This window comes from Nerophis ophidion, linkage group LG07 (assembly GCF_033978795.1).
Source record: "Nerophis ophidion isolate RoL-2023_Sa linkage group LG07, RoL_Noph_v1.0, whole genome shotgun sequence".
Taxonomy (NCBI): Eukaryota; Metazoa; Chordata; class Actinopteri; order Syngnathiformes; family Syngnathidae; genus Nerophis; species Nerophis ophidion.
The window spans coordinates 13,186,348-13,211,843 of NC_084617.1; the positions used below are offsets into that span (position 1 = coordinate 13,186,348).

Below are 25,496 nucleotides of genomic sequence, written 5' to 3' on the forward strand. Positions count from 1 at the left end.
GAATTAAGCTTGTCAGTATAATTGGCGAAAAAAAGGTATAGAGATTTAAACATCGGGGCACATTTGGAATTACGGAAAGACAAAAGACTTCAGAACGGGATTGGCTGGAAATCCCAGCGCTGTCACTCGAGTCTGTGATCACGACGAAAAGGCAAAGCTCGCCATCAAGACACATTTCTTCTCCTTGATGCGCCAGCTTTCTTCCTTCCTTCCGCCTTCCTGCAATTTGCAGCCGCCACCGAGTGGATGTCTGCACTTGTCTCATAGGAAAGCGAAATGAATCCCTTTTTATTTCGGCGTGACACCAACTCACACTTTAAGCTAAGTGCCCACCTGCGTTAAAAAGCCTATGAGGGTTGGACTCCGCCAAGGCTGCACTTTGTCACCGATTCTGTTCATAACTTTTATGGACAGAATTTCTAGGCGCAGTCAGGGCGTTGAGGAGATCCGGTTATGGTGGCGGCAGGATTAGATCTCTGGTTTTTGCAAATGATGTGGTACTGATGGCTTCATCTGGCCAGGATCTTCAGCTCTCACTGGATCGGTTCGCAGCCGAGTGTGAAGCGACCAAGATGAGTAGTCCATGGAAGTCCGAGTCCATGGATCTTGCCCGGAAAAAGGTGGAGTGCCATTTCCGGGTTGGGGAAGAAATCTAGCGTAGGAGTTCAGGTACCTCGGAGTCTTGTTCAAGAGTGAGGGAAGAGTGGATCGTGAGATCAAAAGGTGGATCGGTGCGGCGTATTCTGTAATCAATTATCAATAACCGTTAGTCCATGTTCTCTACAAAAACTAGCCAGCTACTTGTTAAGCGAGACTGGCTTCATCTGGCCAGGATCTTCAGCTCTCACTGGATCGGTTCGCAGCCCAGTATGAAGCACCTCCAAGTCCGAGTCCATGGATCTCGCCCGGAAAGGGGTGGAGTGCCATTTCCGGGTTGGGGAAGAAATCTAGCCCTGTGTGGAGGAGTTCGAGTACCTCGGAGTCTTGTTCACGACTGAGGGAAGAGTGGATCGTGAGATCGACAGGCAGATCGGTGCGGCGTCTTCTGTAATCAATTATCGATAACCGTTAGTCCATGTTCTCTACAAAAACTAGCCAGCCACTTGTTAAGCGAGACTAATCTGCTAAACCGCTCATCATTGCCTCTCGCAGGCAGGGGCCCAGAGACAAGTACTCGATGGCGAGACATCTTTCTAGCGAGATTACAAGTCCTAGCTATGTACGCTCTTTGTAGTCTGACTCTCATCCTAGTGTCATTGGAGCCAACGTTTACAACTATGTTCGCGTAGCTAATGGTGCGATTATACTGTCGTACATGTTTACTACGCTTGTTGCGAGTCAGCTCCCTAAGACTAGCTTCAATGTCTTCAAGCGAAATAATCCCTTTTTATTTCGGCGTGACACCAACTCACACTTTAAGCTAAGTGCCCACCTGCGTTAAAAAGCCTATGAGGGTTGGACTCCGCCAAGGCTGCACTTTGTAACCGATTCTGTTCATAACTTATGGACAGAATTTCTGGGCGCAGTCAGGGAGTTGAGGGGATCCGGTTATGGTGGCGGCAGGATTAGATCTCTGGTTTTTGCAAATGATGTGGTACTGATGGCTTCATCTGGCCAGGATCTTCAGCTCTCACTGGATCGGTTCGCAGACGAGTGTGAAGCGACTGGAATGAGAATCAGCACATCCAAGTCCGAGTCCATGGATCTCGCCTGGAAAAGGGTGGAGTGCCATCTCCGAGTTGGGGAAGAAATCTTGCCCCATGTGGTGGAGTTCAAGTACCTCGGAGTCTTGTTCACGAGGGAGGGAAGAGTGGATCATGAGATCAACAGGCGGATCGGTGCGGCGTCTTCTGTAACGTGGACGCTGTATCGATCCGTTGTGGTGATGAAAGAGCTGAGCCGGAAGGCAAAGCTCTCAATTTACAGGTCGATCTACATTCCCATCCTTACTTATGGTCATGAGCTTTGGGTTATGACCGAAAGGACAAGATCACGGGTTTCCTCCGTTGGGTGGCGGGTCTCTCTCCCTTAGAGATAGGGTGAGAAGCTCTGCCATCCGGGAGGAGCTCAAATTAAAGCTGCTCCTCCATATCGAGAGGAGCCAAATGAGGTGGTTCGGGCATCTGGTCAGGATGCCACCCAAACGCCTCTTTAGGGAGGGTACTAGGGCTGGTCTGGCAGTACAATTCTATAGTCAATTTTTTATTCTGTTCTAATTTTTATTGTAGTTTTATTTACACTGTTGATATTCATTACTGCAGTGATTCTCAAACTGTGGAACATGTCCTACTACTGGTATGGGGGATAATCAATTCAAGTACAGTGTTTTATTATCCAATATTCAAAAACAGTGTTACTGTTCAGATTGTTTGTAGTTTTATAGTGGCCAAAAATATTAAATATACTTGTTGAAATAAAATTGTTTTTGATTAATACTTGGGCCAACTACGCTCCTGTATTTTATTATTACTAAATGTGGTGGTACTTGGAGAGCCAAGAACACTGCATTAATGCACTTAATTCTTACTTATCATTTGTGTATTTTTTCCCATATTGTTAAAATGCGACACATCGTTTTAGGTGAGGGAAAATTCATATAAGTGATGTCACTTCCATAGCATGGACATATGGCATCACCTTATGGAATGTCCACATTGAAAACACAATGAAGAAAATAAGAATTAAAGAGAATATTTCAGAATAATTCCCAAAAATAGAGTAATATTTGTGTAAAGTCACTTATGCTGATCTACACAACCCAAAACCAGTGAAGTTGGAACATTGTCTTGCTGAAATAAGCAGGGGCGTCCATAATAACGTTGCTTGGATTGCAACATATGTTGCTCCCAAACCTGTGTGTACCTTTCAGCATTAATAGTGCCATCACAGATGTGTAAGTTACCCATGCCTTGGGCACTAATACACCCCCATACCATCACAGATGCTGGCTTTTGAACTTTGCGCCTATAACAATCTGGATGGTTCTTTTCCTCTTTGTTCCAGAGGGCAAGACGTCCACAGTTTCCAAAATCAATTTAAAATGTAAACTAGTCAGACCACAGAACACTTTTCCATTTTGATGAGCTCGGGTCCAGCGAAGCCGGTGGCGTTTCTGGGTGTTGTTGATAAATGACTTTGGCGTTGCATAGTAGAGTTCTAACTTGCGCTTAACAGATGTTCCAAATAAGTTTTTGATGAGTATTTCTCAACTTTCTCAGTCTTTTGTGCCACTTGTTCCAGCTTTTTTGAAACATGTTGCAGGCATCAAATTCCAAATTAGCTAATATTTGCAAAAAATAAAGTTGTCCAGTTCGAACATTAAGTATCTTGTCTTTGCAGTCGATTCAATTGAATATAGATTATTAATAATAATAATAATTAAATAGAAGTACAGGTACATGGTATTCCAGAGGTACAGAGATGAAGAAGGGGTTTGATATTGGGTTGTTTGTGTTACAGAAGAGGGTGGGGCTGCACATTGAGGCAATGGTGTTGCTGCTGTGGCATGATGCCATTTCCATGATCACTAGTGGTAATGGTGTGGCTAGGCATGTATGTAGTGTCCATATGTATGTATATATTTAAAATGTATGCATATACAAGTTCATTAAGTTTGTATATAGAGTGAACAGGTAGTTGTAGCTTAAGTTTTAAAGAAAAGGGGTGGGATTAAATACATGTAAACTTCTTCTCACTCCTTTTCAAATATGTAAAAAAAATAAATAAATAAAAAATTAAATTCATTGCTCATTTCGTAATTTTTTTTCTGTTTTTATTCTCCATTGTTTTAATTTTTTTTACAATGGCTGTTAAGGCTGTATATAGCACTGTATTGGATGAGGTTTGCTCTTGTCCTTTTTGCATATTTGAAATAAAATATATCAAACAAACAAACAATCTCAAACAATATAGGTTGATAAGGATTTGCAAACCACTGTATTCTGTTTTTTATTTACGATTTACACAACATGCCAACTTAACTGTTTTTTTGGTTTTGCGTATCTTATTGTATAACTGATACTCGGGATTTTTTTCCTCGATAAAAACAAAATTACTATAATAACGCACCAGTCTTTTGAAAGGCTCTTTGAAAAAAATGTCTCCCTTAAAAAGCCATAAATCCCATCTCCACTATTTGACTACGGCAACAGGTCCTTTGCGAGTACACTTGCTACTACACACGATGATAAATATAATGTATTATGTAATTCCAGTAGTTTCAATATAAATATTACATGTTACAAGTTTGCATCACTGGGATATTTGGTGTCAAAACCACAAAAGAAAGACATTTACATGACTAGTAATTAATGAGCACAATTTTCTGCCAGTATAATCAAAGCCGCCGAGCTGTGACCAGGCAAAAAAACAAGCGTTGATTAATGCGCCTCATCTTATCATCAAGACATCAAGAAGGCGGTAGGGCGGACTTCAAGAGCTAATCAAGATCCCCGACTTGAGATCCTCACTTAAGAACGTTAGACAACAAGACACGATGTTCCAGATTACATAATTAATTTTTTTTTGTTTTTTTTTACTTTGAATGGACAAAATTCATCCTTAAGTCTGCAGATGGACAAATATGATACAGACGCAGTGTGCCTTCTAGTCTACTAGTTGGGTATAACAAGATTCTGGGGAAGTTATGTGATAAACAGGAGGGAAATGTTACAACAACTATGTATATATTATCACACAACTTTTATTCCTAGGGGCTGTTGCTATAATTGGTGTCAATTGTGCTGAAGTGGTATTTTTCTTTGTCTGTGCATAGCTGGCAATCCAAAAGATTGCAAGCCAGTCTAGTATCAGTGTTTGTGTAAAGGAACGGCCTGCTGACTGCCAAGGCCGAACACCGGCATGACACAGACAGAGCAGAGACAAGGCTATATCACCAGCGTCAACACATTTGCATTTTTGTAAAATCATATATTGTGTCTACCTGGAGTTGTCGACAAAACCCCCTTCCTTCAGTGACAGCTTCGGTGATGGAAACAGAGACCTCCCAAATAAACAGAGGAAGCATGTGGGCTGGACTTTTAGAACATAGTTTGGATCTGTAACTAGAATACAGCCCAAAACACGTGTCTCCTCATTGAGCCAAATTGAACTCTGTCTCTGCATGATTCCTTGCTTCTCTTCTGTTTAATAGATGTCATCAGTGTTTGAACCTGACACGACCACATGACAAGCACCATTTTTAGGGCCAACAGGGCATTCCGTTACTTGTACACCATACATAAAAGAAGGAAAGAATGGCAGGTCATTAAAAATATGCCACAAGGTTGAAACAAGAGCACTGGGAATAATATTTCATTGGTGAAATTTATTTTTACAAAAAAAAAAATGTCATTAATAGCAAGTTTTAATGTTGACAATAAAGTAAACCGCGTACAAATCGATTGAGAAATAAACAAGTTGTGATTTATTTTTAACATAACGCGTTGTATGGCATTGCCCTAAACCAGGGCATTAAACTTTGTCTACTGAGGACCGCGCACTGAAAAATTTAAAAATGCGAGAGCCTTTTTCATATTTTCTTATTTTTAAAACCAATACAATATTTACTGTAACTAATAGGGCTCCCCTCAATATTAGCGAACGTTAAAGGCCTACTGAAACCCACTACTACCGACCACGCAGTCTGATAGTTTATATATCAATGATGAAATATTAACATTGCAACACATGCCAATACGGCCTTTTTAGTTTACTAAATTGCAATTTTAAATTTCCCGCGAGTTTCTTGTTGAAAACGACGTGGAATGATTACGCGGGCGCGTGACGTCACGGACTGTCAGGAAATATTAGCGCTGCATCACTAGCGGCTAAAAGTCGTCTGCTTTAATCGCATAGTTACACAGTATTCTGGACATCTATGTTGCTGAATCTTTAATTTAATTTTCATTTTTTCCCTGTTTTCTCTTCTTTTAAACCGTTCAATTAAGTGTTTTTTTTCATCATTTATTCTCTACAAAAAACCTTCTGTAAAAGGAAAAAAAATGTATGACGGGATGACAGACAGAAATACCCATTAATATATATATATATATATATATATATATATACACACACACACACATATATGTGTGTGTAGATTTATTAATTAAAGGTCAATTGAGCAAATTTGCTATTTCTGGCAATTTTTTAAAGTGTGTATCAAACCGGTTGCCCTTTGCTTTAATCAGTACCCAAAAAGTAGCTCTTGGTTTCAAAAAGGTTGGTGACCCCTGCTCTACATGAAACAGGAACGAGAAAGAATTCCACTTTCAAAGCTTCAACAATTAGTTTCCTCAGTTCCCAAACGTTTATTGAGTGTTGTTAAAAGAAGGTGATGTAACACAGTGTTGAACATGCCCTTTCCCAACTACTTTGGCACGTGTTGCTGGCATCAAATTCAAAGTTATTATTTGCAAAAAACCAACATTTTTTTATGAGTTTGAACATCAAATATCTTGTCTTTGTAGTGCATTCAATTGAATATGGGTTGAAAAGGATTTGCAAATCATTGTATTCCGTTTATATTTACATCTAACACAATTCCCCAACTCATATGGAAACGGGGTTTGTAGTAATGATATCAATAATATTGATAGTTCAGGTGTTGTGGATCAAAGTGGATATGGTTAGGAAAGAAGGAGCATGCACCAGAGCAGCAGCGAGCACGACCGCGAAGGAGCTTACCTGCTGATGCTGGCCTTGGCTCTTCAGGAAGTCCTCCCTCTTGCCGCTCTTGTATTTGTCCATGCTGTTGTGCTGCAGGTGCTTCAGCTTGGTGGCCGTGGGGGGCGGGACCTTGCCGGGGGCCAGGCCATTTCCTCCCTAGTGGAACAGAAGAAAGAGGGAGACTTTTATTAGTTTAGTTTTAGCATCGGCTGCATCTCCCGGGACTCCCGACGAGGCGGGTTCGGAGCTTTTAGGAGTGCAAAACGTGACAAAAGAGGAGAACAAGGAAGATGTATCAAAGTTGGCCGCTGCACAGGATTAAGGCGCTTGTGTTCCTAATGATGTTTCCCGCTGAGTTACACCATCTCTCATCATGCGCGCTCTCTTGTCGCTCGCAGCTCCATCAAAGCAGCAGAAGTTAATACGAGATGAACTTCAACCCTCGCTTAACACAATGAGAAATAACATGCGTGCACTTGCAAATCATCACGTAGCAGTGATGCAAGGACGAGCGCCGCCATGACGAAAGACCACGTCGTGCATGAGATTCTCGGCGGGACCCGTGCCCGCCTCGCCGTTAAAAAAGGCCCGAGAGTCGCACGCCACACTCTCCGCTGACAGCGGGCAGGCAGAGTGTTGCTGCTGAACTGTCACATGTCACAAGTGGTAGCCCGTCTCATGACGCTTGCTCATATTCCAGTGTTGGCGGCGACTCAATGTGAGCGGGGAGAAAATACATCGACATTATGCATACGTTCGGTATAAATGCTGCAGCAAGAATACGGTCTTATTAGATGACATATTAATGCTCCTTTTTTGCTGAACTTTTGGTGCATACACTGCAAAAAGTCAGTGTTCAAAAACAAAACAAAAAAATACAAAAATGAGGGGTATTTTATTTGAACTAAGGAAAATTATCTGCCATTAGAACAAGAAAATGTGGCTGCTCAAGACTTTCCAAAACATGTAAAATTAGCTAACCTCGTTGAACCCCAAAATACCTTAAAATAAGTATATTCTCAGTAATAAGTGCACTTTTCTTGATAGAAAAAAAAGAGACCTTTTTTCTCAATATGTTGAAAAATATATTGAGAAAAAAAAATATTGTTACAAATGTTTGTATATATATATATATATATATATATATATATATATATGTCTTGATTGGATTATCCAGAGAATAGTGCTCGATACCGTGGTAGAGCGCAATATGTAGGTGTGGGAAAAATCACAAGACTACTTCATCTCTACAGAACTGTTTCATGAGGGCATGAAACAGTTCTGTAGAGATGAAGGAGTCTTATGATTTTTCCCACACCTACATATACACACATATATATATCCATCCATCCATTTTCTACTGCTTATTCCCTTGTGGGGTTGCGGGGGGCGCTGGCGCCTATCTCAGCTAAAAATCGGGCGGAAGGCGGGGTACACCCTGGACAAGTCGCCACCTCATCACAGGGCCAACACAGATAGACAGACAACATTCACACTCACATTCACAGACTTGGGCCAATTTAGTGTTGCCAATCAACCTATCCCCAGGTGCATGTCTTTGGAAGTGGGAGGAAGCCGGAGTACCCGGAGGGAACCCACGCATTCACGGGGAGAACATGCAAACTCCACACAGAAAGATCCCGAGCCTGGATTTGAACCCAGGACTGCAGGAGCTTCGTATTGTGAGGCAGACGCACTAACCCCTCCTCCACCGTGAAGCCACACATACATATGTATGTAATATATATATATATATATATATATATATATATATATATATATATATATATATATATATATATATATATATATATACATACATACATACAGTTCTGTAGGGATGAAGTAGTCTTGTGATTTTTCCCACACCTACATATACACACACATATATATATATATATATATATATATATATATATATATACACAGCCCGGCTCCTAGTCATTTTTTTTTAAATTGTAATTTTGAATAATTTATTTGAATGTGCATGAACTATTTCTGTTCAAAATAGTTTGAAATGTCACATGTTAAATGTTTTAAAGGGGAACATTATCACAATTTCAAAAGGGTTAAAAACAATAAAAATCAGTTCCCAGTGGCTTGTATTTTTTGAAATTTTTTTCAAAACTTTACCGGTCCCGGAATATCCCTAAATAAAGCTTTAAAGTGCCTTATTTTCGCTATCTTCGAAACAACTATCCATTTCCCTGTGACGTCATACAGTGCTGCCAATGTAAACAAACAATGGGAATACCACAGCAAGATATAGCGACATTAGCTCGGATTCAAACTCGGATTTCAGCGACTTAAGCGATTCAACGGATTACGCATGTATTGCAACAGATGGTTGAAGTATGAAAATATTGAAGAAGAAACTGAAGCTATTGAGCAAATAGCTATTGACGCTATTCATAGCCACAGTATGGCCGAATAGCTGCATTAGCATCGCCGGTAAAAAAGTGCGGACCAAACGATCAGGACTTTCGCATTTTTTGACACTGGAGCAACTTAAATACGTCGATTGGTAAGTGTTTTTTTCGCATTAAATGTGGGTGAAAGGAAACGTAATATAGTTGCAAATGCATCTGCAGGTTATCCATACATCTCTGTGCCATGTCTGCTTTAACACCGCCGGTAAATAGCATGTTAGCATCGATTAGCTGGCAGTCAACATCAACAAAACTCACCTTTGTGATTTCGTTGACTATCGTTGCAAATGCATCTGCAGGTTATCCATACATCTCTGTGCCATGTCTGTCTTAGCATCGCCGGTCAAATGTGGAGACACTCCAGCACATTTAAGGGGGTCTGGCGGCAGACACTTTGCCATCTTCGGGCCAGTGGTGCAACTTGAATCCCTCCCTGTTAGTGTTGTTACACCCTCCGACAACACACCGACGAGGCATGATGTCTCCAAGGTTCCAAAAAATAGTCGAAAAAACGGAAAATAACAGAGCTGAGACCCGGTGTTTGTAATGTGTTGAGAATGAAAATGGCGGGTGTGTTACCTCGGCGACGTTACGTTCTGACGTCATCGCCTCCAGCGCGATAAACAGAAAGGCGTTTAATTCGCCAAAATTCACCCATTTAGAGTTCGGAAATCGGTTAAAACAATATATGGTCTTTTTTCTGCACTATCAAGGTATATATTGACGCTTACATAGGTCTGGTGATAATGTTCCCCTTTAATATTAACTGTCCGTTTACTGTACTGTGCCAACTGTACTACTATATGAGTGCGTATTTTCTATTGTTTCATTGAAAATAAAACCGCAAAGTCCATTTGGCTGTCATCTGTCATCTGCACCAGCGCCCCCCGCGACCCCAAAGGGAATAAGCGGTAGGAAATGGATGGATGGATAAATGATTGATTGATTGAATATCTGAATATTGAGTTTGATCCATCCATTTTCTACCGCTTGTCCCTTTTGGGGTCGCGGGGGGTAGCTGGAGCATATCTGAGCTGCAATCGGGCAGAAGGCAGTGTACACCCTGGACAAGTCGCCAGCTCCTCACAGCATTTTTTAGTCCCTGTTTGAATATTTTTAACATCGACGTCCCTCTGGGTTGTGAGTTTTTCCTTGCCCTTATGTGGGCTCTGAACCGAGGAGGTCGTTGTGGCTTGTGCAGCCCTTTGAGACACTTGTGATTTAGGGCTATATAAATAAACATTGATTGATTGATTGATTGATTGAATATCTGAGTATTGAGTTTGATCCATCCATTTTCTACCGCTTGTCCCATTTGGGGTCGCGGGGGGGGTCGCTGGAGCATATCTCAGCTGCAATTGGGCGGAAGGCGGTATACACCTCGGACAAGTTGTCACCTCATCACAGCATTTTTTAGTCCCTGTTTGAATATTTTTAACATCGACGTCCCTCTGGGTTGTGAGTTTTTCCTTGCCCTTATGTGGGCTCTGAACCGAGGAGGTCGTTGTGGCTTGTGCAGCCCTTTGAGACACTTGTGATTTAGGGCTATATAAATAAACATTGATTGATTGATTGATTGAATATCTGAGTATTGAGTTTGATCAATCCATTTTTTACCGCTTGTCCCTTTTGGGGTCGCGGAAGGTTGCTGGAGCCTATCTCAGCTGCGATCGGGCGGAAGGCGGTGTACACCCTGGACAAGTCGCCAGCTCCTCACAGCATTTTTTAGTCCCTGTTTGAATATTTTTAACATCGACGTCCCTCTGGGTTGTGAGTTTTTCCTTGCCCTTATGTGGGCTCTGAACCGAGGAGGTCGTTGTGGCTTGTGCAGCTCTTTGAGACACTTGTGATTTAGGGCTATATAAATAAACATTGATTGATTGATTGATTGAATATCTGAGTATTGAGTTTGATCCATCCATTTTCTACCGCTTGTCCCTTTTGGGGTCGCGGGGGGTCGCTGGAGCATATCTCAGCTGCAATTGGGCGGAAGGCGGTATACACCCCGGACAAGTCGTCACCTCATCACAGCATTTTTTAGTCCCTGTTTGAATATTTTTAACATCGACGTCCCTCTGGGTTGTGAGTTTTTCCTTGCCCTTATGTGGGCTCTGAACCGAGGATGTCCTTGTGGCTTGTGCAGCCCTTTGAGACACTCGTGATTTAGGGCTTTATAAATAAACATTGATTGATTGATTGATTGAATATCTGAGTATTGAGTTTGATCCATCCATTTTCTACCGCTTGTCCCTTTTGGGGTCGCGGAAGGTTGCTGGAGCCTATCTCAGCTGCAATCGGGCGGAAGGCAGTGTACACCCTGGACAAGTCGCCAGCTCCTCACAGCATTTTTTAGTCCCTGTTTGAATATTTTTAACATCGACATCCCTCTGGGTTGTGAGTTTTTCCTTGCCCTTGTGTGGGCTCTGAACCGAGGATATCGTTGTGGCTTGTGCAGCCCTTTGAGACACTCTTGATTTAGGGCTATATAAATAAACATTGATTGGTTGATTGAATATCTGAGTATTGAGTATGATAAAAAGCTAAATATGATTATTAAAATTTCTCAATAAAACTAGGAGTAAAAGAGAGTCAGAAGAAAGATGCAAAGAATAAGGAACAATAAAAAAATATTGATGCCTTTTTTTATTGCCTTTGTAACGAATGAAAGAGTGAAAATGTGGAAAGCAAACAACCAATCCCAGCGCAGATATGTCGGGTGTCTGTGCAGCCAGTGAAAGGAGCAGACATCAGAAAAGCTCCCACAGACCCTCAGAGAAGAAAATGGAAAAAAAGGATGAAGGTGAGTTAGGAGAAATGAACCTGGCTCGATGTCGGCTTGGGCGGAACCGCCGGCTTCCTCCTGGCGGGTTCGGGTGGGAGCTCCTCTGCACCGGAACCGCCGCTGATCTCGATCAGGGTGTTCTCCAACTGGCGAATGGTCTCCTCCAAGCTGTCCAGCCTCTTGTAGGTGCTGCGGCGGACATTCTCTCCCGATTGAGCCGAGCTAGAATCCGGTGGACCCTCGGCGCCGGCGCCGTGTTGAAGTCGGAGAACCACTTCCCCGGTCTCCACCCCTCTCCTCAGAGCGGTCACCAGGGAGCTCCGCTGGCTCGGGCGAGCCACGGAGGACGTTCTCCTGGGTTTCGGCTGGGGATGAGAGGACTCCAGGAGGCCAAGCAGCAGCTTGTAGGCGTCCTTGATCGTGGTCTCCTCCCTAAAGAGCAGCAGCAGAGGCCGCTCGCTCAAGTGGACGTCTGAGAGCTCCGCACCGGCGGAGATAGTCCGGCTCTGCAAAATGACTCCCATGGCGCCGCTGAGCTCCTGTGCTTCTAAAGGAGAGAGCGCCCTCATCTCCAGCTCTGTGAGGAGCAGAGTCACTTCCTGTTTCTCTTCTTCCTCGGAGGAGAAGGAATGTTGCATCCTTAACTCTCGCTGAGCGGTGCTGAGCGGCGAAGGCTTTGTTTTTACAGGACAGGGGGACAAATCTCTGACAGGATCCTCAGGGGGCGAACAGTTAGTCAAAATGACACCAGAACACAAAGGTCTGCCCTACGAACCAGGAAAGGACTTTTAATCACACAACTCTGACATCGCCCATTTAACTTTTACACCCAGTTCGAATCCCGGCCTCAACTACTCGCAAAAAGAATGACTGCTAAACCTCCGGCAGGTTGTTTCAAAAAGATCCATCTGTCTGCATCATGCCACAGGCTCTTTAGAAGGACACCCCTGCCTGCCCGGACTGCAGAAAAGATCATCGGTTCGACCATCTCCCCATCCAGGACTTATACCGGTCCAGGGTCAGGAAACGAGCAGAGAACATAACTGCAGACCCCTCAGACCCTGGTCACACCCTGGTCACACCCTGGTCACAACACTGTTCAAACTCCTCCCCTCCGGCAGCCGCTATAAATCACTGTACGCCAAAACAACCCGTCATAACAAAAACCTCGTCCCCTCAGGCGATCGATCTGATGAATGCCGTGAAATAACTTTGGAACTACTCCGCTACTGAATGTACGAACTCATGTTCACGTCGTCATCTTTCAGCCTATTCACAACAGCACTATTTATTAGCCTTGGACTTATCAGTTATTTAAGTACCGTATTTTTCAAACTATAAGACGCACTCAAAATCCTTTTGTTTTGTCCAAAAAATTGTGGTTGCGCTTACTGACCTCGAAGCAATTTTATTTGGTACAGGGTGTAATAAGTGCGACCAGTAAATGGCAGTCACACATAAGAGATACATGTACGATAGCAGAAAACAACACCAAAACTTTAAATGTTAAATTGACATAGAACATTACACACGGCGATCAAAAATATGTCAACATGTTTTTAGTACGACTTCAGTAAGCTATGAAGCCGCACCGCTTGATGGATTGTCGGCGCGATAAAAGTATTATTATGGTGTATAAGGACACCTATTAGCACACATATTACCTGCCGTTTTGTTTCGCAATATCAGGCGAAACCAACTTTTCTTATCTTGTAGTACCTGCTGATGTGTATTTGGGATCTGCATAAGTCCTGAAAATGCTCGCGCGTCTGCCATTGTAGTCCGTGGTGACACAGTAGTCATAAGTTTCTTCTTTTTCTCTACCTTCTTATGTGGTATTCATCTTTATATCTTTTAGCCTTGCACTTCTCAGTTATTTAAGTACCGTATTTTTCGGACTATAAGGCGTACTTTAAATCCTTTTGTTTTCTCAGTGCGCCTTATAACCAATTGAGCACAATTCTGATTGCGCTTACTGACCTCGAAGCAATTTTATTTGGTACAGAGTGTAATGATAAGTGCGACCAGTAGATGGCAGTCACACATAAGAGATACACGTACGATAGCAGTAAACAACACCAAAACTTTAAATGTTCCATTGAGAATATAGAACATTACACACGGCGCTCAAAAATCTGTCAACATGTTTTTAGTACGACTTCAGTAAGCTATGAAGCCGCATCGCTTGATGGATTGTCGGCGCAATAAAAGTATTATTATGGTGTATAAGGACACCTATTACAGACATATTACCTGCCGTTTTGTTTCGCAATATTAGGAAAAACCAACTTTTCTTTTCTTGTAGTACCTGCTGATGTGTATTTGGGATCTGCATACGTCCTGAAAATGCGCGCGCGTCCGCCGTTGTAGTCCGTGTTGACTCCGTAGTCTTAAGTTTCTTCTTTTTCTCTACCTTCTTATGTGGCATTCATCTTTATATTTATTAGCCTTGCGTTTCTCAGTTATTTAAGTACCGTATTTTTCGGACTATAAGGCGCACTTAAAATCCTTTTCTTTTCTCAAAACAGTGCGCCTAATATATGGCGCAATTCTGGTTGTGCTTACTGACCTCGAAGCAATTTTATTTGGTACAAGGTGTAATGATAAGTGCGACCAGTAGATGGCAGTCACACATAAGAGATACACGTAGACTGTAATACGATGGCAGTAAACATCACCAAAACTTTAAATGCTCCATTTAGAATATAGAACATTACACACGGCGCTCAAAAATATTGTCAAAATGTTTTTAGTACGACTTCGGTAAACTATGAAGCCGCATCGCTTGATGGATTGTCAGCGAAATAAAAGTATTATTATGGTGTATAAGGACACCTATTAGCAGACATATTACCTGCCGTTTTGTTTCGCAATATTATGCAAAACCAACTTTTTTTACTTTCTGGTAGCTGCTGATGTGTATTTGGGATCTGCATAAGTCCTAAAAATGCGTGCGCGTCCGTTGTTGTAGTCCGTGGTGACACCGTAGTCTTAAGTTTCTTCTTTTTCTCTACCTTCTTATGTGGCATTCATCTTTATATTTATTAGCCTTGCGTTTCTCAGTTATTTAAGTACCGTATTTTTCGGACTATAAGGCGCACTTACAATCCTTTTCTTTTCTCAAAACAGTGCGCCTAATATATGGCACAATTCTGGTTGTGCCTACTGACCTCGAAGCAATTTTAATTGGTACAGGGTGTAATGATAAGTGCGACCAGTAGATGGCAGTCACACATAAGAGATACACGTAGACAGTAATTCGATGGCAGTATACAACAACAAAACTTTAAATGCTCCATTGAGAATATATACACACGGCGCTCAAACATTTTGTCAAAATGTTTTTAGTGCGACTTCGGTAAGCTATGAAGCCGCATCGCTTGATGGATTGTCGGCGCAATAAAAGTATTATTATGGTGTATAAGGACACCTATAAGCAGACATATTACCTGCCGTTTTGTTTCGCAATATTATGCAAAACCGACTTTTTTTACTTTCTGGTAGCTTCTGATGTGTATTTGGGATCTGCATAAGTCCTAGAAATGTGCGCTCATCCGCCATTGTCATAAGTTTCTTTTTCTCTATCTTCTTATGTGGCATTCATCTTCCGCTGCTGCCATTTCTAATATAAAATAAGGTAAAGTTCTTACTTATAACTGTCAGTAGACTAGCTATCAAAGTGCTAAAGACTGTCGTGAGTTTAAATAATTCACCCGCGGAACGTAGGTTATTAGAGGTTTCTGGTCGGACCGGTTTTCACGGGATACGTCTCCGGTGTTGATGTTGCATTATTGAGCTACGGATGAGATGATGCTGCTTCGTTGTTAATTTAAGTAAAGTCTGAATGTCATTAAAAGAGTTAGCTCCATCCATAGACACTTCTTCCACTCCCATCCTTGCACGCTACACCGCTACAACAAAGATGACGGGGAGAAGACGCTGTCGAAGGTGAGCCACGTAAATAAGGCGCATCCTGAAAAGACGCTCAGAAAGTGACTTGAAGATGGTCTGTAAAACATAATCCATGCAACACTTTCACCAAAGAACCACCATTACATGTTATGTAGACCACAAGGAAGTGTTTTACATTTAGAAAAAAATCATAATATAACCCCTTTAATTAACAGTGTGCCTTTTGTATGAAAAAAGACCTGAATAGACACGGTCATCGGCAGTGCGCTTTATAATCCGATGCGCCCTATGGTCTGGAAAATACGGTACTTGTTTGTATATTTAGTTAATTGTTAAAATGCATTGTTTACATTGAACAAGAGAGCAAGTGAAATCACTTGTGTGTTAAACATACTCAGTCCAAAAAAATGGTGATTCTGAATTTGATGAATGAGCTCATAATATCAGAGAAATTGTAGTTAGTAGTCGTACAATAGCGACAATTACAGCGATGCCATACGAGGAACGTCACAGGATCTTTCACTCTTACCTCCAACTGGCCAGAGGTTCTCTCCTGCTCGCCGTCCACCTTGTCCCCGGACAGCGTGGGAGGTGTGGATGCGGGACGAGGATTTTCCGACACCGGTCCTCCTCAGTTTCATGTGAGGCTTCTGGCTCTCCGCCTCTTCAGAATCGGACTTCTGTAAATAAGATGAATATAATGCTGTAAGATTTAAGCTATACGATAGATCTCTGATGTTCCATATGCGAGTAGTGAAAAAAAAAAGGTTAGTAACTGAGACGCCATTGAAATTGCCTATTTTTGAAACCTGAATAAAACTTGGAATATGACAAGACGCCACTGTAGACTCCTCCCTATCTAGCCCGGGTTTTCTGAAGAAAACAACCCCCTACCCCTACATGGCCCCATTCATTCTTTCCTTAACACGGATCAATTGTCCTGTCCCCTTAGCAGAAAAACAGCCCCAAAGCATGATGTTTCCACCCCCATGCTTCACAGTAGGTATGGTGTTCTTGGGATGCAACTCAGTATTCTTCTTCCTCCAAACACGAGGAGTTGAGTTTATACCAAAATGGATACATGGATGATACAGCAGAGGATTGGGAGAATGTCATGTGGTCAGATGAAACCAAAATAGAACTTTTTGGTATAAACTCAACTCGTCGTGTTTGGAGGAAGAAGAATACTGAGTTGCATCCCAGGAACACCAAACCTACCGTGAAGCATGGGGGTGGAAACATCATGCTTTGGGGCTGTTCTTCTGCTAAGGGGACAGGACGATTGATCCGTGTTAAGGAAAGAATGAATGGGGCCATGTATCGTAAGATTTCGAGCCAAAACCTCCTTCCATCAGGGAGAGCTTTGAATGGTTGACCAAATACTTATTTTCCACCATAATTTACAAATACATTCTTTAAAATTCCTACAATGTGAATTCCTGGATTTTCTTTTCACATTCTTTTTCTCACAGTTGAAGTGTACCTATGATGAAAATTACAGACCTCTGTCATCATTTTAAGTGGGAGAACTTGCACAATCGGTGGCTGACTAAATACTTTTTTGCCCCACTGTATATATATATATACATATATATATATTCCTCGCGCACTAATTGACTGAAAGAGCATGCACTTGCCGCGATGATATCAGGTTATCGATGGGGAAACGCATTTTTAGACAATCTGATTTGCATGAGTGGCTAGTAGACCCCGAGAGTGACAGGACATGGTTTTAGCAGCTTACTGCGGGGTCGTTCTCCCAGTAATGCAAATGGATCACTCCGTACATGACTTGCAGGTAGGGGCATGGTCTATTCTTGAAAGGTCAAAACAGCACCAAAAATAGAAAACTGGTCGAAGTAAAAGACGTGCCGTTAGCACTTGTAGGGAACATGTAACAAAGGACACGGAACTTCACGAAACTGTGGCATTAGATAAACAAGACTTAGGCATGAAGCGAACAACTAGCATAAACTGTGGCATGGAAGGAACAAGACTTACTTGGCAAGGCATGAGGCAAACACTCAGCATAAACTATGGCATTGCGTGAAACAAACGACGCCAGGACGACTGACTGGCAAAGACAGGCTTAAATAATGGTCTCCTGATCAGAGCCAGATGAGCGTCCCGAACACCAGCGGCAGGTGAAAATCATAAGTAGCCTTGGCAACCAAACCAAACTCAGGTGTCAAACAGGAACTAAAAGAATCCAAAACTAACAGAACATAACAAAAACATGATCCGGACCACGGATAATGACAGAGAGTAACAAGCGGTTGCCTTGTTGCCTTTCCAGTAAGAACAATAAACTAGTTTTTAGTGTAAGTTTGCTGGTTTCAAGAAATGTAAAGCCGAGCGCATATCATTATGTCAATATAATGACACTATTATTTACTTAATTTAAAAATATTTTTCAACATATCGAGAAAAAAGGTCTCATATTTTTTTCCTATCAAGAAAAGTGCACTTGTTATTAGTGACAATATACTTATTTTAAGGTAGTTTTGGGTTCATTGAGGTTAGCTAATTGTACTTGTTTTGGAAAGTCTTAAGCCAAATATTCTTGTTCTATTGGCAGATAATTTGGCTTAGTTCAAGTAAAATACCTCTCATTTTTGTATATATTTTTCTTGTTTTTGAACACTGACGTAAGTCATGCAGTCACATGCAGATGACCAATAGTCTCATCAGAGAGTGTGCATGGACACTTGGACTTCACAAATAAGTGTGAAAATACAAAAAACAAAAAACAAAACACTATTTGAGAAAGCAAGACTAATTTAGTGCATGGAAACTGTCATGCCTGCTAATCTGGTTTTATTTTTGATCGTGTTTCCTGGTTTTGTTTGTTTCCATGCCAACCCATTGATTTTCACCTTGCCATCCTAGTCACGCCCCGTCCCTCAGCTCTCACACCTGTTTCTCATTACCACTGCTACTATTTAAGGATTTTACTTTCTGTCCATCAGTCTGGGATTTTTGCATGTGCTTGCCTTCATGCCTTCATGTCTTCACGATTACCTGCTACGCACCCTGCTAACCATGCCCCTTGTTTCGGCCACAGTAAGTGTTTTTGTTTTAGTTGTTCATAGTTCTGCCACAGTGCAAGTTTAAGTTTATAGTTTATCGTGTTTCATGCCATCGAGCAGGTGTTTTGTTTTCCTGTTTGTATTTTTGTAGCCAAGTTTTGTACCTCTTTGTGAGCGCCCTTAGTTCGTTTATTTTTGTATTTAGTGGTCAAATAAACAACCATGTACTTACACTCTCGTCTGGCTCGTCCCGTATCCTCTCTGCATTGAAGAAGCAAAAATAATCCATATCCAGGTTGTGACAGAAACATAGTGACTGTCTTTACTGAACTCCTATTCTCCCACCCGGAGAACACCATAATCAAATTCGCCGATGACACAACACTGGTGGGTCCCATTACAGGAGGGGGGGTGAGTCTCATACAGAGATGAGGTCCTGAAACTATCAGTGTGGTGTTCAGAGAATAATCTGGCACTGAACACCACAAAAACCATATTTGACTTCAGGAAAAAAACTGCAGACCCTGCCCCCCTCTACATCAACGGCGAGGAGGTGGAGGGAGTCAGCTCCTTCAAGTTCCTCGGCACCCTCATATCTGCTGACCGGAGACTCCACTTCCTGAGGGTGCTGAGGAAGAACAGACTGGAGAGGCAGCTGATGGTGACCTTCTATCGCTCGGCTGTCGAGAGCCTGCTGACGTACTGCATGAACAGTGTGGTACGCCAGCTGCACTGAAGCAGACAAACAGGCGATTCAGAGGGTCATAATGTCTGCACAAAAAAATAATCGGCTCCCCCCTGCCATCCCTGAAAGATTTACATAACTCCCGTTGCTTCAAAAAAGCAAAAAGCATCACCAAGGACAGCACATACCCTGGGTTCCACCTGCTACAATCGGGCAGGCGCTACAGGGGCATCAGAGCCAGAACAAACAGGCTCAGAGACAGCTTCTTTCCCAGAGCTGTCATCATGTTGAACTCTAACTTATAAAATAATAATTCACCCCTATATAATATCCTACCCTGACACCCTACTCTGCAATACTACCCTTCGAGTGCAATATGTCCGACACTGATTGTTATTTATTACTTCGGTACTCTTGTCTTGTTCTGTTAATTATACAGTATATTGTATTTCTATAGTGTTTTGTATATTGTACAGGATTGCTTATTATTTTTATTGGATAGTAGTAGTTTTTTTCCTTTCTCTTGTGCCCATATTTGTTCCCACTACCGCACCTTAAGTTGGAGTCCTTAATCTCGTTATATGCAAATATATTAACAATAAAGTCTATTCTATTCTATTCTATAGTGTAAATAAGTATTTGTTACCTTGACACTTTTCCCCGGAACCAGGGTCTCCCCACTGCGGGTGGTCAGGCCTGGAGACGATGGGAAGCTGCGTCTGGGCGGCGGCGGCGGAGGAGACTTGGAGGGTTTTTCCGTGCGGTAGCGAGGCACCGTCAGCTCGTCTAGGAGATGAAAACGACACATTTTGTAGAGCGCAGACCTTGGCCGGGGCAAAACAAACGAAGAAAAGCGAATATATACGTTTGACTTGTTCAATAGAGCAGAATCATGAAGTGTATGTTCTAATCTAGTCCTGTAGGTTGTGGTAGTGTGCAAAATAGGGGTGTCTTGATGGAAAAAAAATATCGAATTTAGGGCTGGGCGATAGGGCCTTTTTTTAACATGTCGATATTTTTAGGCCATGGTTCTCGCCCGGAAAAGGGTGGAGTGCCATCTCCGGGTTGGGGAGGAGACCCTGCCCCAAGTGGAGGAGTTCAAGTACCTAGGAGTCTTGTTCACGAGTGAGGGGAGAGTGGATCGTGAGATCGACAGGCGGATCGGTGCGGCGTCTTCAGTAATGCGGACGTTGTACCGATCCGTTGTGGTGAAGAAGGAGCTGAGCCTGAAGGCAAAGCTCTCAATTTACCGGTCAATCTACGTTCCATCCTCACCTATGGTCATGAGCTTTGTGTCATGACCGAAAGGATAAGATCACGGGTACAAGCGGCCGAAATGAGTTTCCTCCACCGTGTGTCGGGGCTCTCCCTTAGAGATAGGGTGAGAAGCTCTGCCATCCGGGAGGAACCCAAAGTAAAGCCGCTGCTCCTTCACATCGAGAGGAGCCAGATGAGGTGGTTCGGGCATCTGGTCAGGATGCCACTCGAACGCCTCCCTAGGGAGGTGTTTAGGGCACGTCCAACCGGTAGGAGGCCACGGGGAAGACCCAGGACACGTTGGGAAGACTATGTCTCCCGGCTGGCCTGGGAACGCCTCGGGATCCCCCGGGAAGAGCTTAACAAAGTGGCTGGGGAAAGGGAAGTCTGGGTTTCCCTGCTTAGGCTGTTGCCCCCGCGACCCGACCTCGGATAAGCGGAAGAAGATGGATGGATATTTTTAGGCCATGTTACGATACAGGATATATATCTCCATATTTTGCCTTAGCCTCAAATGAACACTTGATACATAAAATCACAGCAGTATGATGATTCTATGTGTCTACAATAAAACATTCTTCTTCATACTGCATTAATACATGCTCATTTTAACCTTTCATGCACAGAGGGAAATTACAATTAAGTCAATTTATTAAACAGTTATTAAGCAGTGGAACAAACATTCATGTCATTTCCACAACAAAAAGTGCAAGATTGTCAGAGACATTTTAAAACCAGCTATGAGTGCACTTTTGTGCATGATGTCACTAAGATGACATATCAAAACAACCCTAAATGAAAGTGCACTTTTTCTACAGAACGCCAGTACAATAGTTTAAAACAAATAAAGTGCACTTTTGTGCATGATGTCACACAAGATATTTCAATAATTGTCAAATAAAAATGAGCTGCGTAATAGGAAATCAAATAGTGGCTGTCCTGTCAGAGTTATTAGTTGTTGAACCCCAAGATGCAGAGACGGAGGCAGGCATAGAATATGAAAACATAATTGATTTAAAACTAAACAAGAACAAACAAAAAGCACGCACGTGGGCGGAATAACAAACTAAGGGAGCTAGCACTGGAAGCGAGGAAACAAAAAGGAACTTTAGCATGGAAGCTAGTGGACAGCAAACAGAAATACTGGAAATAACTAATGCTAACAGAAACAGCTTACCGCTACGACGACCAGGACAAAATGCAGCATGACAGGTAGTAGCTGTAACAAAACGACACGACAGGTAGCACAACAAGAGTGATATGTGGCAACGACAATACAAATGACAATACAATGATCCAGCAACTGACACAAGACAAAGCGGGTACAAATAGGAGCAGACTGATTGGCAACGGGTGTGGCCAGGTGCCAATCAGCCGCAGCTGAAGAGGAACACAGCACTCAGGGAACAAAATAAGAGCACTAGACAGGAACTAAAGACAGGAGATACTAAACACAGAGGAAACAGACAAATGCAGAGGAAAAAAATAAAACATAGACAAACTGTCAGGGGAAAGCCTGACATGTCTTGCACTATGTGGTGGGTTCCTGCAGACATTATCTCCTTCTGTTGTTGACTTTTTTTTTTTCATACGGTGTTGATGTGGAAATGGTTGCCTCTGCATTTTGTTGGGTGTGGCACCGAACGGAGATGTTGACATGCGGGGTGTGGAGAGGCGGAGCCGGCAGTCCGACAGCGAGGCAGGGCACATCATAGCCTGCTGCAAGATGGAGGCGAGGAGGCATGGCCGGCAGTCCAACAGCCAGGCAAGGCACGCCAGAGTCCGGCCCAAGATGGCGGCGAAAGAGGCGTGGCCGGCAGTCTTACAGTGAGGCAGGGCACGCCGGAGCCCGGCCCAAGGTGGCGGCGAGGAGGCGGGGACGGCGACCGAGCGGCGAGGCGGGGCGCGCCGGGAGCGACGCTGCAATCGTAATCAGGTGTGCGGGATGCCCACCTGGGCACAATAAAATAATCCTCTCGCACTCTGTAAAAGGGCGACAGTCGGAAACGTGGGGGAGAGACGGAGAAAGGGGACAGACCCAACAGGAGGCGGATGCAGAGCGAGAGCGACGGAGAACGAGAGCGAAAGGGAAATGACGACGTGCTGCTGAAAAGCAGATGGCGGAGTGAGCAGCAGAGGGAGGCGCAGCTGAAAAGCGACCCGAACAGAGACGGTGTCTTTATTGAAAGAATAAAGAAGTCTAAACCTGCCCGCAGCTATGTCATTCCTTGGTGGTCCTTGGAACCCGGACACTGCGAGTCTTTCCCACGGAGTTTCAAGTACTCTTCATTCTGTAGCGGGTAACTTTTCAAACGATGCTACAAATTAGCAGTAATGCTACTTTTTGTAGCAACGCTTTTGCCCCACTCTGCTCGACATATTCCCGCTTGCCAGACGATGGACCCCGTGCTGTTTTTCTTGGGAATTAATTCTTCCTTCATTTGTTACTAGATTCGCACCTTATTTCTCTCGTATTGCCACTCGCACCACAGCTAACGTTAACCATGCCGCTACCTCTCTGCTCTGCGAAGGCGTATACGTATGTGACGTATGTAAGAAAGTGCGCTTATTGAGGAGGTTGAGGTGGGCGCGGTTGGTGGGGTGGGGGGGCGGGGGGGTATATTGTAGTGTCCCGGAAGAGTCAGTGCTGCAAAGGTTTCTGGGTATTTGTTCTGGTGTGTTTATGTTGTGTTACAGTAAGGATGTTCTCCCGAAATGTGTTTGTCATTCTTGTTTGGTGTGGGTTCACAATGTGGCACATATTTGAAACAGTGTTAATGTTGTTTATACGGCCACCCTCAGTGTGACCTGTATGGCTGTTGACCAAGCCGTAGATATTATGTGATTGGGCCGGAACGCAAAGGTAGTGCCTTTAAGGCAGGAGTCGGGAACCTTTTTGGCTGCGAGAGCCAAGAATCCAAATATTTTAAAATGTATTTCCGTAAGAGCCATAAAATATTTTTTAGCACTGAACACAACTAAACGTGTGCATTTTTAAGTAAGACCAACATAGAGTATAACAGGTCTCTCATTCTTTGTAATAACATTGTTATCCTGAAGCTAACTGTGTGGGGGCGTGGCCTGCGGGCCTGCAGCGAAGCAGGGTGTTGCCAGGACCAGCATCGAAATCAGCGAAAGGTGCATAGATGGCCCACCTGGGCTTTGTTATCTCATCCCCTGTCGCTCTGTTTATAAGCAGCAGCCAGGAGTAGAGATGGGGTTGGAGCTGGAGCCAGAGCGCGAGCGAGAACGAAAGAAAAAAACAATTGCTGGAAACCAACTGAGAGACTTATTGAAAAATAAAAAAATATTGTAACCCTGAAACAGGCTCTCATGTCGGTGCTTGGTGGTCTGAGGAACCCCCAGGAGAGCAAGCCCTAAACTAAACCATAATAAATAAATCACTTCTTACTCTTAATGCAACTTCTTGAACAAGTGCGGTAGAAAAAAGGACGGATGGATTCAAATGCATGAGCATGTTTTATATTTTGATCGTTATTTTTAACACTTTGATCACAAGTGGAATTATTCATTACTTATTGTGTTAAGCAATGTCAGCTCAGATTTAACCGAGAGCCAGATGCAGTCATCGAAAGAGCCACATCTGGCTATAGAGCCATAGGTTCCCTACCCCTCCTTTAAGGTTTATTGGCGCTCTGTACTTCTCCCTACGTCCATGTACCACGCCGTACAGCGGCGTTTTAAAGTCATAAATTTTACTTTTCGAAACCCATACCGATAATTTCTGATTTTACTTTTTAAAGCATTTATCGGCCGATAATATCGTCAGTCCGATATTATCGGACATCTCTAACCTCTACTGATATCGTATCGAATATATATCGATTTCTGCCATTAGTCAAGGCTCTGATGTCAGTATTGCATCGGAAGTAGAAAAGTTGTATCCCCCAATGTAAAGAGGTCGTTGTTGGCCCTGTATCAGCCTTGCATTTTTATCATAACACTGCAAACTAACAATTACCAAACTACAATCTTTTGATTCTTACCAGAGCCGAGCCTGGTCCCCGCTTCTTTCTTCTGCTGGGGCTTGTTGGCGCGGTGCTCGGGGGTCGCTGCCCCGCTCTGAGCGGTCTGCGGGTTCTGGGACGAGGGCGCGTTAGAAGAGGTCTTGATCTGCTTAGCGGCAAAGTCCAAGTCGGGAATGGCCTTCATGAGCTCGGCCTGGGTCTCCTCCAGCAGCCGGTTGATGTCCTGAGCGCTGTACTGGGTCAAACTGGCCCGCTTCTCCTCCCAGTCCCGCTCGGCCGCCTGTAGGGGGTTGTGAGGCGGTTCCGGTCACTCGCCCTTAAAAACCCGAGACAGAAATGCACAATGAAGAAGATTCCTACCAGGCGGACCTCCACGGATAGAGCCTTATCAGCGGCGGTGCGGCGCTCCAGCTCCTCCAGGGCTTTGCCCTTGTGAGGAACGGGCGGGTGATTGTCCTTGTGAGGGCGCCGGTTGAGGCTGGTGTGGGGGCTCCAGTTGGACAGGCTGTTCCCCCCGCCCAGGTCGTTGATGCTCAGCGGCGAGCCGCTCTGCAGGTCAAAGTCCGAGAACTTTCTCAGGTCCTCGTTGTGCTTGGATGACGGATTAGAGAAGTCCTCGTGCTTCTTCCACACCCCCTCGTTGGCTTGCCTTTGGGGGAGTCATCCACAGTTAATCATCACATTGTGAGACACCTTTTACTCAAAACTGGAACCAATTATTGTTCAAAACAATCCCATCTTACAACG

At 43.4% G+C, this 25,496-nt stretch overlaps 1 protein-coding gene across 1 annotated transcript in view; it reads right to left on the bottom strand.

The window, feature by feature from the left end:
* Positions 1–25,496, bottom strand: part of srcin1a (SRC kinase signaling inhibitor 1a) — a 174,216-nt gene that overhangs the window by 3,735 nt on the left and 144,985 nt on the right. Inside the window, 8 exon segments of the mRNA XM_061905485.1 lie at positions 6,685–6,822; positions 7,198–7,313; positions 11,903–12,644; positions 16,319–16,411; positions 16,413–16,469; positions 20,150–20,289; positions 24,768–25,029; positions 25,110–25,398. Coding sequence (XP_061761469.1) covers positions 6,685–6,822; positions 7,198–7,313; positions 11,903–12,644; positions 16,319–16,411; positions 16,413–16,469; positions 20,150–20,289; positions 24,768–25,029; positions 25,110–25,398 — 1,837 coding nt within the window.